We start from the raw sequence: 17,206 nt of genomic DNA, 5'->3' as shown, positions 1-17,206 counted from the left end.
GTGGTTTATTGGAGATAAGAGTTTCACGGACTTTCCTGCCCGTGCTGGCTTTGAGGCATGATCCTCGGATCTCAGCTTCCTGAGTAGCTAGCACTACAGGTGTGAGCCACCGGTGCCTGGCAGCCCAAACTATTTCTGTAGCACTTTCTTCATAGCCTAGCTTGGCCTCGAACTCTCAACTCCTGTTTCAGCCTCTATAATATTGGAATTACAGATTATAGGAATACACCACCATTTGGCCTCGGATTGACGTGTGTGTGTGTGTGTGTGTGTGTGTGTGTGTGTGTGTGTGTGTGTGTGTGTGTGTGTGTGTGTGTGTGTGTGTGTGTGTGTGTGCTTGAATACAAGATGCTGTGTGTTTTCTCTTAGCTTTTTTGCTCACAGCTGGTGCTCTACCACTTGAACCACACCTCCAGTTCTGTCCTTTGTGGTTAATTGGAGATAAAAGTCTCTCAGATTTGTCTGTCCAAGCTGGCTTTGAATCTCATCCTCAGTTCTCTGTTTCCTGAGTAGCTAGGATTATAGGCATGCTACTGTACTTGGCCTGCTTTTCCTTTTTAAGAGAAATTTCATGATGTATGCATATGCATAAAAGGGACAGAGACATATAGGAAGCAAAGATACAAGATGGGGAGTGGGAAGTTGGCTGAGTGGTAGAATGCTTGCCTTGCATGTATGAGGCCCCGGGTTAAATGCCTCAGCACCCCATAAGCAGAAGTGATGCTGTGGCTCAAATGGTAGAGTGCTAACCTTGAGCTGAAAAGCTGAAGGACAGCACCCAGGCCCAGAGTTCAGCCCCCATGACTGACAAAAAAAAAAAAAAAAGATTGTTTCCCCAGGCAATAAAGACATAGCTAGGCTGATGTTACTATAATTTATTACCTGTTGCCATAATTGAAGGAAATTAAACTTTCATTTAGAAGTTAATGAAAATAATATGCTTTTTCTTTCTTTCTTTTCTTGTGCAAGTTCTAGGGCTTAAACTTGGGGCCTGAATACTGTTCCTGAGCTCTTTTTATTCAAGGATGGTACACTACTACTCAAGTGGTAGACTGGTTAATGGAAGATAAGAATCTCAAGGACGGAGCTGGGAAGGTGGCTCAGTGGTAGAGCGCTTGCCTTGCATGCATGAGGCCCTGGGTTCGATTCCTCAGCACCACATAAGCAGAAAAAAAAGCCGGAAGTGGCACTGTGGCTCAAGTGGTAGAGTGCTAGCCTTGAGCTGAAGAGCTGAGGGACAGCGCCCAGGCCCAGAGTTCAGGCCCCACGACTGGACGCCCCCCCCCTCAAAAAAAAAAATCTCAAGGACCTTTTGTGACTTTTGACTGGGTTGGTTTTGAACTGTGATCATCAGATCTCAGCCTCCTGAGGAGCTAGGATTATAGGTGGGTGAGCTACCAGCACCCAGCACTCCCCTCCTTTTCAAAAAACTACTCAAGTGCCCTGGCTTAATCATGAGCATGCGTGGCTAACAGAGTAGATGGCAAGATCACTAGAGGCAGGGAAGCAAAGAAAACTGAGGCTGGGATACTGGAGAGATCTTGGATGTGGACAGGAGTGCTCCAAGAATTCTGAGACAGTGCTTCTAGTGACAGTGATGGGGAACTGATAGCTGTGATTGCAGCTTCTGCCTGAAGGAAGGGCACCTGAGTGGAGAATCCTCAAGCATGAGGCAGCTTCCTTAACCTCTGCAGTCAGGAAGCTTCTTCCCTACTCTGACTTCAAATTCTGCCACTCTAAAGCTCCCTGCACCACAGCTAGCTCAGTCCTCTAGAACTGGTCATGATGAGGGAATTAGGGTCATTCTGGAAGCAAAGAGGACAGTGCCAACTGTTCTCCTTTCCACTGAGAACAGTCAGGCCTTCTGAGCATTCCTTAGCCATCATGGTGCCAGGACTTCTACCATCTTGGTTGCTGTCTTCTGAATGTACTTGATTTATGGACTCACTTGGAGTAACAGAGTCAGTATACAATCTTGTGGCTTTTCTGCTGCTAGTCAAGTCACTAGTAAGTAATAGACACTTGTATTGCCAAGGTGGGTGTGGGCAGTGCTGTGTTACTGAGAGGTAGCAAATCATATAGAGAGACGCATCTCCCCTTTCTGCCTCCAGTCAGCAGCCCTCTTGCTAGGCCTGCTAACTCGGCCACAAATGTGACAACAAACACATCACTGTCCAGAACAGATGTTATGTAGACCAGGAACTAGCACTGCAGAAGGACTACTTACAAGAATATCGGTATTTTCAAAATAGTTTCTCCAGTATGGTCTGATTTTCCTCTGTCCACCAATGTCCCACACGTTCAGTTTAAAACCTTGTGATTGTACACTTTTGATATTGAAACCCTGAAACAGGCAAAGAAAAAAAAAGAAAAAGCAAACACCAAGTTTTTTTAAAATTAATTCTGACCACATTACATTTAATGCACATAGTATATATATGTGTGTGTGTATGTGTGTGAGTGTGTGTGTGTGACTGTCTGTGTGCTGGGGATTAAACCCAGGCCACCTTCAGGATATTAAGTATACACTAGACCAATGAGCTATACCTCTTGACCCTAATAGCTGTTTTCTAAAAATTAATTGTAAGTACTCTGTTAGATGCAATACTTTTTTCTCTTTCCAGATGTGATGACGTGATACAGTTAATACTGAACATGGTTTAATGAGGTAAGGAAACAAAACATTTATACATGCTTATTTAATTCAGGTTATAGTCAATATTAATGATAGGGCTAGCATGATGCTTTCCATACACACACACATACACACATATATATGTATGGGCTGGTGGAATAGCTCAGTGGTAAAGTGTCTACTTAAATATATACAAGGCTCTGGGTACAATCATCCATCATGGCAAGAAAAAAATTATATATAATTGCTAAGGGCAACTTGGTATGAGATTCCCTATGATCAACACAGACCGCATACCCATGATGAGAGCTCAAAATGGTAAATTTAACAGGACATTACATATGACTAACAACAACGAAAAACAACTAGAAGGTGAAACTAAAGAGAACAAAAAAAGAACAAAGGCTAAGTTTAAAAAGAGGCCTACAAGTCTGGAGGATTAGATTCCCCAACTGTGGCTCAAAATAAGTGTCCTCTTTCACATGGATTAGGCAGGAAAGAGGGAGCTGAATAAGGGCACTGGGAGGCTTGAGGATGGAGCTGGAGCATCCACCAAATGGGGAGCGATGTGAAGGGAAGGCAAGGCAAAGGGACAGGAGGGAAGGGAATTGCATGTCCAGGCTCTGGTTTGTTTGATGGTAACAAGCAAAAACCAAGAGTCATTTGAAACTTCACTTTAATAGGTATGGTTGATGACACTGAAAAGTCTTCACTTTTAAGATAGTTACTAAAGGGGCTGGGAAGGTGGCTCAGTGGTAGAGCACTTGCCTTGCATGCATGAGGCCCTGAGTTCGATTCCTCAGCACCACATAAGCAAAAAAAAAAAAAAAAGCCGGAAGTGGCACTGTGGCTCAAGTGGTAGAGTGCTAGCCTTGAGCTGAAGAGCTGAGGGACAGCGCCCAGGCCCAGAGTTCAGGCCCCACGACCTGACCCTCCCCCCCCCCCCCCAAAAAAAAAAAAGATAGCTACTAAAGGTAGAACTTTTTTTTTTTTTTTTTTTTCTTTCCTGTATTAGGGCTTAAACTCAAGGCCTTGGTACTATCTCTAAACTTTTTGCTTAAGGCTAGTGCCCAACCACTTGAACCACAGCTCAACTTTTGGCTTTTGGTGATTAACAGAAGATGAGTCCTACTGATTTTTCCTGCCTGGGCTGGCTTGCTTGCTTCCTTCTTTTCTTCCTTTTTTCCTTTCTTTCTTTCTTTTTTTGGTTGGTCATGAACTCTGGGCCTGGGCGCTGTCCCTCAGCTCTTAAGCTCAAGGCTAGCACTCTACCACTTGAGCCACAGCACCACTTCCGGCTTTTTCTGTTTAGGTGGTGCTGAGGAATTGAACTTAGGGCCTCATGCATTCGAGGTAAACACTCTACCACCAACCCACCTTCCCAGCCCTGGGCTAGTTTTCTTTGAACAACAATTCTCATATCTCAGCCTCCTGAGTGGCTAGGATTCCAGGTGTGAGCTACCAGCACTGTGATTTTAAGGTAGAACTTTGAGGAAGGTGAATAAAGCAACAACAAGCAGAAAGGCCAGCTGGGAGTTTGTCTAGAGAGAAGCAAATTAACAAGACCTTAGGGGTTCTAAGAGAAGGTATACTTCATGAGCAAGCAGAATAACTTAAACAACAAAAAAAATCACCTTGTAAGAATCATAAAATGGGACTAGGAATGTGGCTCAGTAATAGGGTGTTTGCCTAGCATGGATGAAGCCCTGGGTTTGATTCCTCATAAACAGAGAAAGCTAGAAGTGATGCTGTGGCTCAAGTGGTACAGTGCTAGCCTTGAGCAAAAGAAGCTCAAGGACAGTGCCCAGGCCATGAGTTCAAGCTCCAGAACTGGCAGGAAAAAGAAATACCCATGACTAAATCGGAAGTTTCAGAACTCTATAGGAAAGTGGCTTACCCTTATTGTAAAAGACAGCTTTTATATTGTGACTCATTTCCAGAGTGACTTTTTGTGTATTTAAAAACGTTCTACAAACAAAAAGGAGCCCAGGGACAGTGCCTAGGCTCAGAGTTCAAGCCCCGAGAACAGCAAAAACAAACAAACAAAAAACCCTTCTACTCAAGAACAACCAAGGAAGCTTGTTGAAATAATTCCGAGGGGGAAAAAGAGTAAGAGAGGAGGTGGAGGTGAGGTTGTATAGAAATGTCACAATGAACCCACCGTTGTCACGTTAATATTTAACCCAAAATATAATAAAAGTTTGTAAGGAATATATGAAGCTTGATATAGTATAATAACAAAGTCACCTATAACACATCCAATAAAGCCTGAAGGTTAACATTCAAACTCTGGGTTTATCAGTTTGAGTTAATTTCTGTTTGCAGTATGGAAGTCCTCATTTTAGTGCTCTTGAGAAATCCAGTCTACTGCTAATACTAAAAAAAAACTAGCCCTTCTTTTTCTGGCAGGAATCCTGACACACTAATATGTGTTTTTAGCCCTTCTAGGCGAGACTGTTGTAATTTGCTCCTCCTTAGGCTATACATTAAATTTGTTCAGAAGCTGTAAAATTGCTCATTTGGTAGCAGTTGAAATGACTTTTCTGCAAGGAGCTGTGAATCACTAAGACTCACAGGCCGTGAAGTACATACACCAGCACAGCCTTTCAAACCTGACACCAAGGTCTAATCACAGAACAATGACTGAAAATGCTAAATAACTCTGGTTTTGCTAAATCCTGATGCTCAAACAAACACTCAAAAGGGACTAAGAGTTGGGGAATGGTGGCTTATACCTATACTGCTAGCTCTTTTTTTTTTTGGGGGGGGGGTCCGGTCGTGGGGCCTAAACTCTGGGCCTGGGCTCTGTCCCTCGGCTCTTCAGCTCAAGGCTAGCGCTCTACCACTTGAGCCACAGCACCACTTCTGGCTTTTTTGTTTTTGCTTATGTGGTGCTGAGGAATCGAACCCAGGGCCTCATGCATGCAAGGCAAGCAACTCTACCACTGAGCCACCTTCCCAGCCCCACTGCTAGCTCTTTACAAGGCTGTGGTTCAAAGCCAGCCTGGGCAGTAATTCTGTGAGAACTCCATCTCCAAAAGGGCTAGCAAAAATTGGGACTGGGAATGTGGCTTAGTGATAGAGTGCTTGCCTAGCATGTATGAAGCCCTGGGTTCAATTCCTTAGTACCATATAAACAGAAAAAGCCAGAAGTGGCTTTATGGCTCAAGTGGTAGAGTGCTAGCCTTGGGTACAGAGAGGCTCAGGGACAATGCCCAGGCCCTGAGTTCAAGCTCCAGGAACAGAAAAAAGAAAAAGTAGCAGCAAAATGCCACACTGGATGCTGGGTGGCAGTGACTCACTCCTGTAATCCTAGTTACTCAGGAGGCTGAGATCTAATGATTGTTGTCCAAAGCCAGGCTGGGCAGGAAAGTCTGTGAAGCTTTTATCCCCAGTTAAGCCAGCAAAAAGCCAGAAGTGAAGGTGTGGCTGAAGTAGTAGAGCACTAGCCTTGAGTGAAAAAGCCAAGGGACAGTGCCCACCAGGTTCTGAGCTCAAATCCCAGGACAGGCACACAAAGTATACAGGGCTGGAGTTGTATGTAGTTCAGCAGAAGAGTACTAGCTTAGCATTTACTCTGGTTTGGATGCCTAGCACTTCAGGGGAGAGGAGAGGAGGAATATAGGTAATCATTTAAATCTTAGAGAATTGTTTTAACACACAAATATATAAATATGCATCAATTAAATTGTGATGGTTTATGACATAAAATATACTATTTTAAATATTTTGTTATCTATCAATTGATCTATTACGATGCTGAGGTTTGAACTCAGGGGACTAGTTTGGAACCTTGATCCTCCTATTCACATCTCCCACTTACATGGGGCTACAGGCATGGAACACTATGCCCAGCTTGCTGGCTGAGAGGTGGGAATCTTACTAACTTTCTGCCCAGGCTGGCCTTGAACTGTAATCTTCCAGATCTGACTCCTAAGTAGTTGGGATTATAGGCATGAACCACCACTACTATTTCAAAGTGTGTACATTCATGCTATGTGTATCACCCTCAGAATTGTTTCCAACTGTGTATCCATTAAACAAACCTCCCTATTCCTCCTTCCCAGATCCACTAACCATTCTACTTTCTGTCTCTAGGAATTTGGATGCTCTAAATGTCTTATATATCTAGATAGAATCTCATGATAACATATATCATATATAGATCAAATATCATATATCTGACATATATTACACATTATCAAGAGATTCTATACATAGGTACTTATATAAATCATATATGTGATACATATACATATATATGTATAGTATATATGTTCACATGTGTATATATATATATATATATATATATATATATATATATATATATATATAAAAAATTTCTTTTAGACTGTTTAAAAAACAAAATTTGGATGTGGATGAAGCCATGTCCTGCTCTCTCTCAACCACCCTGTGGGACTCAGCACCGGGAGCCAGGGCAGTGCTCACCTGGGTAGGTGTGATGTGGCTGATGTCTTCAGATGCAAGCTGCTTCAGCAGCGTAGTCTTGCCTGCATTATCCAAGCCCAGGAGAAGGATTCGCACCTCCTGGTCCGGTGCACTTTTCAATTTGCGCAAAATGGAGAGTAAGCCCTTGAACAACCATGAAGGAGACAGATTACTTGCGGGGCACTGACTTTGGTATTCGTGGACATCAGGACAACTTCTGCTCCTTGAAAGGAGTTCTTGGACACGGACAGCCTGTTATTACTTCCCACTCTAATGCCATTTGTTCCACTTGCTTCCTCCTTCCAAGTTTTAGCAGAAGTACTATAGTAAATGGCAGCAACTTAGTAAGTGGCATGACTTATTCCTATTCCTATTAATCCAGCTTAGCAGTCACATCAAATCTTCTGGAAGTGTGAACCACTACCCTGCCTATGTTCCTAATGTCCTACATACATACTTAGACTACAATACTCATCAGACTAGGTAATTGGTTTTCTATTTTTCTCCTTTACTGGCTTTTTAGTTTTTTCAGTACCAGAGTTTGAACTCAGGGCTTTGTGCTTGCTAGGCAGTACTCTATCACTGAACCATGACCCTAGCCCCTTTTTGTTTTTGTTTTTTTTTGGGGGGGTCAGTTGTGAGGCCTGAACTCTGGGCCTGGGCGCTGTCCCTTTCCCATTCATTTTTGGAATACTTATGATTAGGGAAAAAATAAGGTTTAAAGTAAAATTTAAAATCGCTTTGAAGGGGCTGGGAAGGTGGCTCAGTGGTAGAGCGCTTGCCTTGTATGCCTGAGGCCCTGGGTTTGATTCCTCAGCACCACATAACCAAAAAGAAAAAAGCCAGAAGTGGCGCTGTGGCTCAAGAGGTAGAGTACTAGATCCTCAAATCTCAGCCTCCTGAGTAGCTAGGATTACAGGCATGAGCCACCGGCGCCCGGCTTTTTTTTTTTTTTTTTTTGGGTCAGGTTGTGGGGCCTGAACTCTGGGCCTGGGCACTGTCCCTCAGCTCTTCAGCTCAAGACTAGTGCTCTACCACTTGAGCCACAGTGCCACTTTCCGGCTTTTTTCATTTTTGCTTATGTGGTGCTGAGGAATCAAACCCAGGGCCTCATGCATGCAAGGCAAGCGCTCTACCACTGAGCTATCTTCCCAGCCTTTTTTTTTTTTTTTTTAATTGTGAAAATGCCATACAGAGGGCTTACAGTTACATGGGCAAGGCAATGAGTACATTTCTTATCAAGCATTGTTGCCTCTTCCTTTGTTTCCTCTTCCCATCCATCCCTTCCCATCTTCCCCGCCCCCCCTCCCACCCTTGCCCCTCCCCCCCACAGTAAAATTTCTTGTGGGTAAAGTCAATATGAGATAAAATACTAAATAATAGTTGTTAAATGAAATTACCCAGTCATGTCACTATAAAATTTTAAGGTAGTATACCTCCCCCCCCCCGCCAAAAAAAAACGGCTATATAAAATGGTAGCTGGGCTTTCTGTTTAAGACTTTATTTTGGTTCATTTTTCTTTACTCAAAATACCCTATTAACATTTATTTTTCACAAGAATAGGTGTATAATATAGAATGTTTTCCAGATAAAAATTTAGTTATCAGAGAAGTTATGGAATTATAAAAGGCATCATGATCAAAATATAACCAGAGTTGTTTCTTTTGAACCCAGGGCTTCTTGTATGCTAGGCAAATGGTCTACCACTGAGTACACCTCCAGTCCTATAGTACTGTTGCTTTTTGGTTAAGAATAGAACAATTGGCCGGGCGCTGGTGGCTCACGCCTGTAATCCTAGCTACTCAGGAGGCTGAGATCTGAGGATCGCGGTTCAAAGCCAGCCCGGGCAGGAGAGACCGTGAGACTCCTATCTCCAATAAACCACCAGAAAACCGGAAGTGGCGCTGTAGCTCAAGTGGTAGAGCGCTCGCCTTGAGCTGAAGAGCTGAGGGACAGCGCCCAGGCCCAGAGTTCAAGCCCCACGACCGACAAAAAAAAAAAAAAAAGAATAGAACAATTGTATAAGATCATTTTTTGTTCTGTCCTGTTGCGGACAATCTTGTTCTAATGAGGCATGGTTACAACAGAGATCCCAGAGTTTAAAGGTCATAAAACCTAATCTTGGCAGGGGGGGGGGAGGGGGGACAGAGGAAGGAGTTGGGGAGGTGGTCGGGAGGGAAGGGATTGTAGGGGAAAAACAAGAGGAGGTAATAATGCTCCATAGGAAATGTACTCATTACCTTATGTAACTGTAACCCCTCTGTACAGTATCTTTACAATAAAAAATATATACTAAAAAAAAACAACCCCCCAAACCCTAATCTTCCATCCAGACTATAAATTCCTTCCTGTTGCATTCGATTTACATAGAATAATTGTATGTATTATCCACACTACATGAGGTGACAGTTTAGACCAGTTTGTTTACTAAGATCAAATGATAACTTCTGTGAAATAAGTCCTGATGATTAGGTCTTTGGACAATGATATGCAAATATGCATAATTACTAAAAAAAACTCCTGTCTTATACGCTTTCCCACTTTTTTTTTTTTGGTTGTGGGGCTAGAACTCAGGACCCGGCACTGTCCCAGAGATATTTTTTTTTCCCTACCACTTTGAGCCAGAGCTCCACTTCCAGTTTTCTGTTGATCGGAAATATAGTCTCACAAACTTTCATGCCCAGGCTAGCTTTGAACCAGGATCCTTAGATCCCAGTGTCCTGAGTAGTTAGGATTGCAGGTGTGAGCCACCAGTGCCCGGCTCCCACATTTTTGGGCGTGTGTGCCGGTACTGGGGCTTGAACTCAGAGCCTTGTGCTTTCACTTGACTTTTTTTGCTCAAGGCTGGCACACTTGAGCCATACCACTTCTAGCAGTTGTCTGGTTAACTGGAATAAGAGTCTCACTGACTTTTCTGCCCAGCTTGGCTTTGAATGGCAATCTTTAGATTTCAGCCTCCTCTTAGTAGAATTACAGGACTGAGCCACCAGAGCTTGGCTATTTACCATTTCTAGTCTGGTATTTGCACTGACTTGCTAAGGACCACATTAACTTCTGTGCCTCAATTTTTCCCAACAATAGATGGAAGATTTAGTCTAAGACGACAAATGTATGCCAAAAGATTTAGGAGAAAGAGAATGAATAGGCTCGAAACAAATGAGAGAACAAAGGACAGGCATATTTTTCTTTTTTAAGGCAAGACTTGTTTTTGCTTTTTTTTTTTTTGTCGGTCATGGGGCTTGAACTCTGGGCCTGGGCACTGTCCCTCAGCTCTTCAGCTCAAGGCGAACGCTCTACCACTTGAGCTACAGTGCCACTTCCGGTTTTCTGGTGGTTTATTGGAGATAGGAGTCTCACGGTCTCTCCTGCCCGGGCTGGCTTTGAACCTTGATCCTCAGATCTCAGCCTCCTGAGTAGCTAGGATTACAGGCGTGAGCCACCAGTGCCCGGCTTTGTTTTTGCTTTTAAAAAAAAATCTTCTCTGAGCCAGGTGCTGGTGGCTCACACCTATAATCCTAGCTACTCAGGAGGCTGAGATCTGAGGATCATGATTCAAAGCCAGCCTGGGCAGGAAAGTCCATGAGACTCCAATTAACCACCAGAAAACCAGAAGTGGCATTGTGGCTCAAGTGGTGGAGCACTAGCCTTGAGCTGAAGAGTTCAGGGACAGTGCCCAGGCCCAGAGTTCAAGCCCCATGACCTAGGAAAAAAAAATACTTTGATGCCATTCTGTCTTCAAATTGTATTTATAAGATGTTGCCTTCTAGGAGCTGGGATGTGGCTTAGTGGTAGAGTGCTTGCCTCATATGCATACAGCCCTGGGTTCAATCCCTCAGTACCACATAAACAGAAAAAGCCAGAACTGGTGCTGTGGCTCACCTGGTAGTATGCTAGCCTTGAACAAAAAGCTCAGGGACAGTGCCCAGGCCTTGAGTTCAAGTCCCAGGACTGGCAAAAAAAAAAAAAAAAGTCACCTGTTATTATTAGCTATATTACCACCATTCATTTCTAATATCACCTTTTAGAACAGTTAAATTAGAATTCTGAGCTCCTTGTGGACTGGTGATATAAAAAGGCTGAGAACAGAGAAAATATAGTGTTATGCATCCTTACATCCTGATTGGCTTGTGAAAAGAAAGGGCCTCATTCTCTCTTATAAGAAATTCTAATCATTTAAATAGGGATACAGGTGGATCCATTGCAACAATGAGATGTACAAGTCATTATGTGGAAAAATGAACTTTACAACTTTGGTGGGGGGGGGGAGGGTGGGAGGGGATGGAAGGGGAAATAAAGGAGGAGGCTACAATGCTTGATAAGAAATGTACTCATAGCCGGGCGCTGGTGGCTCACGCCTGTAATCCTAGCTACTCAGGAGGCTGAGATCTGAGGATTGCAGTTCAAAGCCAGCCCGGGCAGGAGAAACCGTGAGACTCCTATCTCCAATAAACCACCAGAAAACTGGAAGTGGCGCTGTAGCTCAAGTGGTAGAGTGCTCACCTTGAGCTGAAGAGCTGAGGGACAGCGCCCAGGCCCAGAGTTCAAGCCCCACGACCGACAAAAAAAAAAAAAAGAAATGTACTCATTATCTTGCCCATGTAATTGTAACCCCTCTGTACAGTATTTTCACAATAATTTTTTTAAAACAAGGAATTCTAAGTTTAAAATAAATGCTTTGATATCATATTTTTTTGTGTCAGTCCTGGGGCTTGAATTCAGGGCCTGGGCACTGTCCTTGAGCCTATTTGTGTTCCAGGCTAGCATTCTACCAATTGAGCCACAGCACCACTTCTGGCTTTTTCGTTTTTTGGGGGGGGTCTGGTTGTGGGGCCTGAACTCTGGGCCTGGGCGCTGTCCCTCAGCTCTTCAGCTCAAGGCTAGAGCTCTACCACTTGAGCCACAGCGCCACTTCTGGCTTTTTTCATTTTGCTTATGTGGTGCTGAGGAATCGAACCCAGGGCCTCAGGCATGCAAGGCAAGCGCTCTACCACTGAGCCATCTTCCCAGCCCCTCGAAGTAATTCTGAAGAGTCTTACAGACTTTTCTGCCCAGGCTGGCTTCAAACTGTGATCCTCAGATCTCAGCCTTCTGAGTACCTAAGATTAGAAGTGTAAGCCACCAGTAGCCAACTATTTTTTTGGTGGGTTCTAGGGCTTGAACTTTGGGTCTGGACCCTGTCCCTGAGCTGCTGCAGCTGCTTCTACTTTTTTTCTTATTACTTCTTCTTCCTTCTCCTTCTCCTTCTTTCTTCTTTTGTTCAAGGCTAGTGCTCTACCAATTGAGACAGTCTCTTCTGGCTTTTTCTGAGTAGTTTATTGGAAGTAAGGGTCTCACAGATTTTCCTGCCCAAGCTGGCTTTGAACCATGATCCTCAGATCTCAGCCTATAGAGTAGCTAGGATTACAGGCATGAGCCACTGGTGTCTGGCTGCCTAGCTTTTTTGTCAGTCATGGGGCTTGAACTCTGGGCCTGGGTGTTGTCCCTCAGTTTTTCAACTCAAGGCAAGCACTCTACCACTTCCAGTTTTCTGGTGGTTAATTAGAGATGAGTCTCACGGACTTTCCTGCCCAGGCTGGCTTTTTTTGTTTTTTGGTCATGGGGCTTGAACTCTGGACCTGGGCGTTGTCCCTCAGCTCTTCAGCACAACGCAAGTGCTCTATTACTTGAGCCACAGCACCACTTCTGGTTTTCTGGTAGATAATCGGAGATCAGAGTTTCGATAATCGGAGATCAGAGTTTCATGGACTTTCCTGCCCGGGCTGGCTCTGAACCATGATCCTCAGATCTCAGCCTCCTGAGTAGTTAGGATTATAGGCATAAGCCACCAGAGCCCAGCTGCCTATTTTTTTTTTTTTTATGACTAACTAGATAAAAAATAACTAGGCTGAGACCTTCCCCCCTCCCCCAAGTAAGGCTTGAACTCAAGGGCTTAAGTTCTTAGTTGGCTTTTTCACTCACTACCACGTGTCACAACTCCAACCTGGAGCATTTTACTGATTAATTGGAAATAAAAGTCTCTCAGATTGTCTGCCTGGGCTCACTTTGAATCATGATTTTCCGATCGCAGACCTTGTAGGCTGAGATTTTTTTTTTTTTTTTTTTTGCACACTCATGATATTTTGGAATGTGTCTTAGTGGTAGAGCGCTTGCCTACCATGAATGAAGCCCTGGGTTTGATTCCTCAGTACCACATAAACAGAAAAATCTGGAAGTAGTACTGTTGCATAAGTGGTACAGTGCTAGCCTTGAAGCTCAGAGACAGTGCCCAGACTTTGAGTTCAAGCCCCAGGACTGTAAAAAAAAAAAGAAAAAGAAAAAAAGAAATAAAAATGAGTAAAAGAGAAAAAAACTAATTTAATTTTTTGTATGGCACTGGTGTTTGTGATTGCTAGGCAGATGTTCTACTGATGAGGCAGGCCAGAAACCCTCTATTCATCTTTTTTTTTTTTTTTTTTTTGGCCAGGGGCTTTAACTCAGGCCTGGGCACTGACCCTGAGCTTCTTTTGCTCAAGGCTAGCACTCTACCACTTGAGCCACAGCCCCACTTCTGGCATTTTCTGTTTTAGGTGGTACTGAGGAATCAAACCCAGGGCTTCATGAATGGAAGGCAAGTACCTTACCACTAAACCACATTCCCAGCCCCCTCCATTCATCTTTTTTTTTTTTTTTTTTTTTTGCCAGTCATGGGGCCTGAACTCTGGGCCTGGGCACTGTCCCTCAGCTCTTCAGCTCAAGGTTAGTGCTCTACCACTTTGAGCCACAGTGCCACTTCTGGCTTTTTCTGCTTATGTGGTGCTGAAAAATTGAACTCAGGGCCTCATGCATGTAAGACAAGCACTCTACCACTGAGCCACCTTGCCAGCCCCCTTTAGTCATTTTAAAGAGAGGGAAGAAAATCATAGATGAGAAAGAAAAAAATTATCTATGCATAACTTTTTATGTTTTTTTGTTTGTTGGTTGTGGGGCTTGAATTCTGGGCCTGGGCGCTGTCCCTCAGCTCTTCAGCTCACAGCAAGCACTCTACCGTTTGAGCCACAGTGCCACTTCTGGTTTTCTGGTGGTTTATTGGAGATAAAGAGTCTCACGGACTATCCTGCCTGGGCTGGCTTTGAACTGCGATCCTTAGATCTCAGCCTCTTGAGTAGCTAGGATTACAGGCATGAGCCACCAGCGCCTGGCTATGCATAACTTTTATTAACTTCATGATATAGATTATGATATTCTTACATTTCTTTGAGTAATGATCCTCATTAGGAAGCGAGAGCACCAAATGTCACCTTCAAAAAATTACATGGATATGGAGAGTTCAGCTGATAGTCAATGATTTCACAAACATGATCTGGGAAAGTAGTGTACAAAGGCAATATAGTATCATATTAACCCAACCAGTGAGGACAGGGGATCACAGGATTACCCCAGTTTGCTAACTAGGGAAGAGGATATTTATAGGTATTTATAGATGTTTGCCTGGAAGGTACAAAGTAAGCTGACTTATGGGGCCCACATAAGAGAAAGCAGAGTAAATCTATTCTATGCTTCCATCTGTATGTGCCATATTTTAAAATGTCAAATGAAAGAAGACAGTCAAGAGAAGTTAAATTTATGATGGAGCTTAATTTTTACAGTACAAATACAATGAAGTTAATATTTGAAGTATATTTTTGGCTCCCATTAACACCCATAATGTTCCCTGAGCAAATAATAAGCAAAACAGACTTGATCTCCACACAGGCTTTATACTCCTATGAAATTAAAGCTATTAAGAAACAAGAACTGCAGTTAATTGTATGCATGCACTCTCAGCATCTGTGCATATAAGTTATCTGCACCCTGGTGGACACGTGTTCTGACTCAGCCACAAAATGTTGAAACAAACTTTTCTACAAGACAGTCATGAGTAGATAAGCTATCCACCACAGATATTTTCCCTGCCTCAAAATCAGCTTAAACGCCATTCCTGGGAGGTATAGTGTGTAGATCTAAAATCATATAAACGAGGTCATTCAAGGAAACCAGCAGTGGAGGGCCAGGGCAATGTTGGAATATGGAAAGTATACATGGTGGAACAGTGAAAACTTGAATATTAAAAATACTAAGCTGCCAGGTGCCAGTGGCTCACATTGGTAATCTTTCTTACTTAGAAGGCAGAGATCTGAGGATCATAGATGGAAGCCAGCCTGGACAGAAAAGTTCCTCTGAGTCTCTTACTTCCAATTAACTACTCAAAAACCAGAAATGGAGCTATGGCTCAAGTGGTAGAGCACTAGCCTTGAGCACAAAGAGGCTCAGGGAAAGCGCCCAGGTCCTGAGCTAAAGCTCTACAACAACAACAACAAACACAAACACAAACTAAGCTCAGCTAGTTTAAAGGCAGTTGATGTTGATATTGGATGCCAGTGCTGGGGTTCTCTTAGCTTTTTCACTCAATGCTGGCATTCTACCACTTGACCCACAGTTCTACTTCTGGCTTTTTCAAAAAAATGCAATTTTAAGCTGAGCACTGGTGGCTCATGCCTGGAATCCTAGCTACTCAGGAAGCTAAGGTCTGAGGATCATGGTTCAAAGCCATCCTGGACAGAAAATTCTATGGGACTCTTACTTCTAGCCACCAAAAAGCCAGAAATAGAGGTGTTCAAATGGTATAGCACTAGCTTTGAGCTAAATATATAAATAAATAAAAGCTTAGCTGGGTGCCGGAGGCTCACACCTGTAATTCTAGCTACTCAGGAGGCTGAGATCTGAGGACTGTGGTTCAAAGCCAGCCTGGGCAAGAAAATCCGTGACAGGGCTGGGAAGGTGGCTCAGTGGTAGAGCACTTGCCTTGCATGCCTGAGGCCCTGGGTTCGATTCCTCAGCACCACATAAGCAAACAGAAAAAAGCTGGAAGTGGCGCTGTGGCTCAAGTGGTAGAGTGCTAGCCTTGAGCTGAAGAGCTGAGGGACAGCGCCCAGGCCCAGAGTTCAGGCCCCACGACCGGACCCCCCCAAAAAAAGAAAAGAAAATCCGTGACATTCTTATCTCCAATTAACCACCAAAAACCAGTACAGCACCCAGGCACAGAGTTCAAGCCCTACGACCAAAAAAAAAAAAAAGCTGAAGGCTCGGAGTTCAAGCCCCAGAACTAGTGCATAAAATAATAATTTTATTGTTAAAGTGTTATACAGAGGGGTTACCATTTCATAAATCAGGTAATGAATACATAACTTTTTTTTTTTTTTTTACAATGTCATTCCTTCCTTTGTTTTCCCCCACCTCGTATCTGTACTTCTGGATTTTTGGTGGTTAATTGGAGCTAAAAGTTAGACTTTCCTGCCTGGGCTGGCTTCATTCTAACAGTAATCTTCAGATCTCAGCCTCCTGAATAGTTGGAATTATAGGTTTGAGCCACCAGCTCTGGGCTCAATTTCTTTTTCCTCTCAAACTAAGTAAATACAAATGTTACCTGAGACATAAAGTATAAATCTCTTCAGCTGAGTGGGTTTCCATTTGAGCAGAACTTGTTGAAAGAATGTTGCAGATAAAGCATGATACATAGTAGCCACACAAAATAGTAGCTGTGGTTTCTTTACAGGATTGGGGTTTAAACTCAGGGTGTTCTGTTTGCTCCTCAAGTACTGTTTCAAGTACTCTACCAATGGAGTCTTTTTTTTTTTGCTCATGGGGCTTGAACTCTGAGCCTGGGTTCTGTCCCTCAGCTCTTCAGTTCAAGAGCTCTACCTCTTGAGCCATTGCACCACTTCTGGTTTTCTGGTGGTTTTATTGGAAATAAGAGTCTCAGGACTTTCCTGCCCAGGCTAGCTTTGAACTGATTCTTAGATCTCAGCCTCCTTAGTAGCTAGGATTACAGGCGTGAGCCACTGGCGCCCAGCTAGGAGTCTATTTTGTTGTTGTAGTTATTCTTTAATTAGAGTCTCCAGGTCTTACTTGGGGCTGGCCTGAGATACTGATTCCCTGAAAGACTCCCAGATGGTTGGGACACAGCTCAACACCATCATGCCTGGCTTGTTGAGATGGAGTCTCACAAACTACCTAGGCTGGTTTTGAAGTTCAGTCTTCCAGAACTCTGAGGATAGCTGGAATTATAGACCTGAGCTACTGGGTCAGGCCCTGGTGTTTGTTTAA

General features: G+C 43.5%; 1 protein-coding gene across 1 annotated transcript in view; it reads right to left on the bottom strand.

The window, feature by feature from the left end:
* Arl3 (ARF like GTPase 3) overlaps positions 1 to 17,206 on the bottom strand; it is a 45,195-nt gene that overhangs the window by 23,336 nt on the left and 4,653 nt on the right. Inside the window, exons 2-3 of the mRNA XM_069994473.1 lie at positions 7,085 to 7,228; positions 2,228 to 2,344 (exon numbers count right to left, since the gene is read on the bottom strand). Coding sequence (XP_069850574.1) covers positions 2,228 to 2,344; positions 7,085 to 7,228 — 261 coding nt within the window. The remainder of the gene's footprint in view (positions 1 to 2,227; positions 2,345 to 7,084; positions 7,229 to 17,206) is intronic.

This window comes from Dipodomys merriami, unplaced genomic scaffold (assembly GCF_024711535.1).
Source record: "Dipodomys merriami isolate MVZ:Mamm:240054 unplaced genomic scaffold, mDipMer1.0.p SCAF_102, whole genome shotgun sequence".
Lineage (NCBI taxonomy): Eukaryota > Metazoa > Chordata > Mammalia > Rodentia > Heteromyidae > Dipodomys > Dipodomys merriami.
The sequence above is the reverse complement of the archived record's forward strand: the minus strand, read 5'-3'. Positions and strand labels throughout refer to the sequence as shown.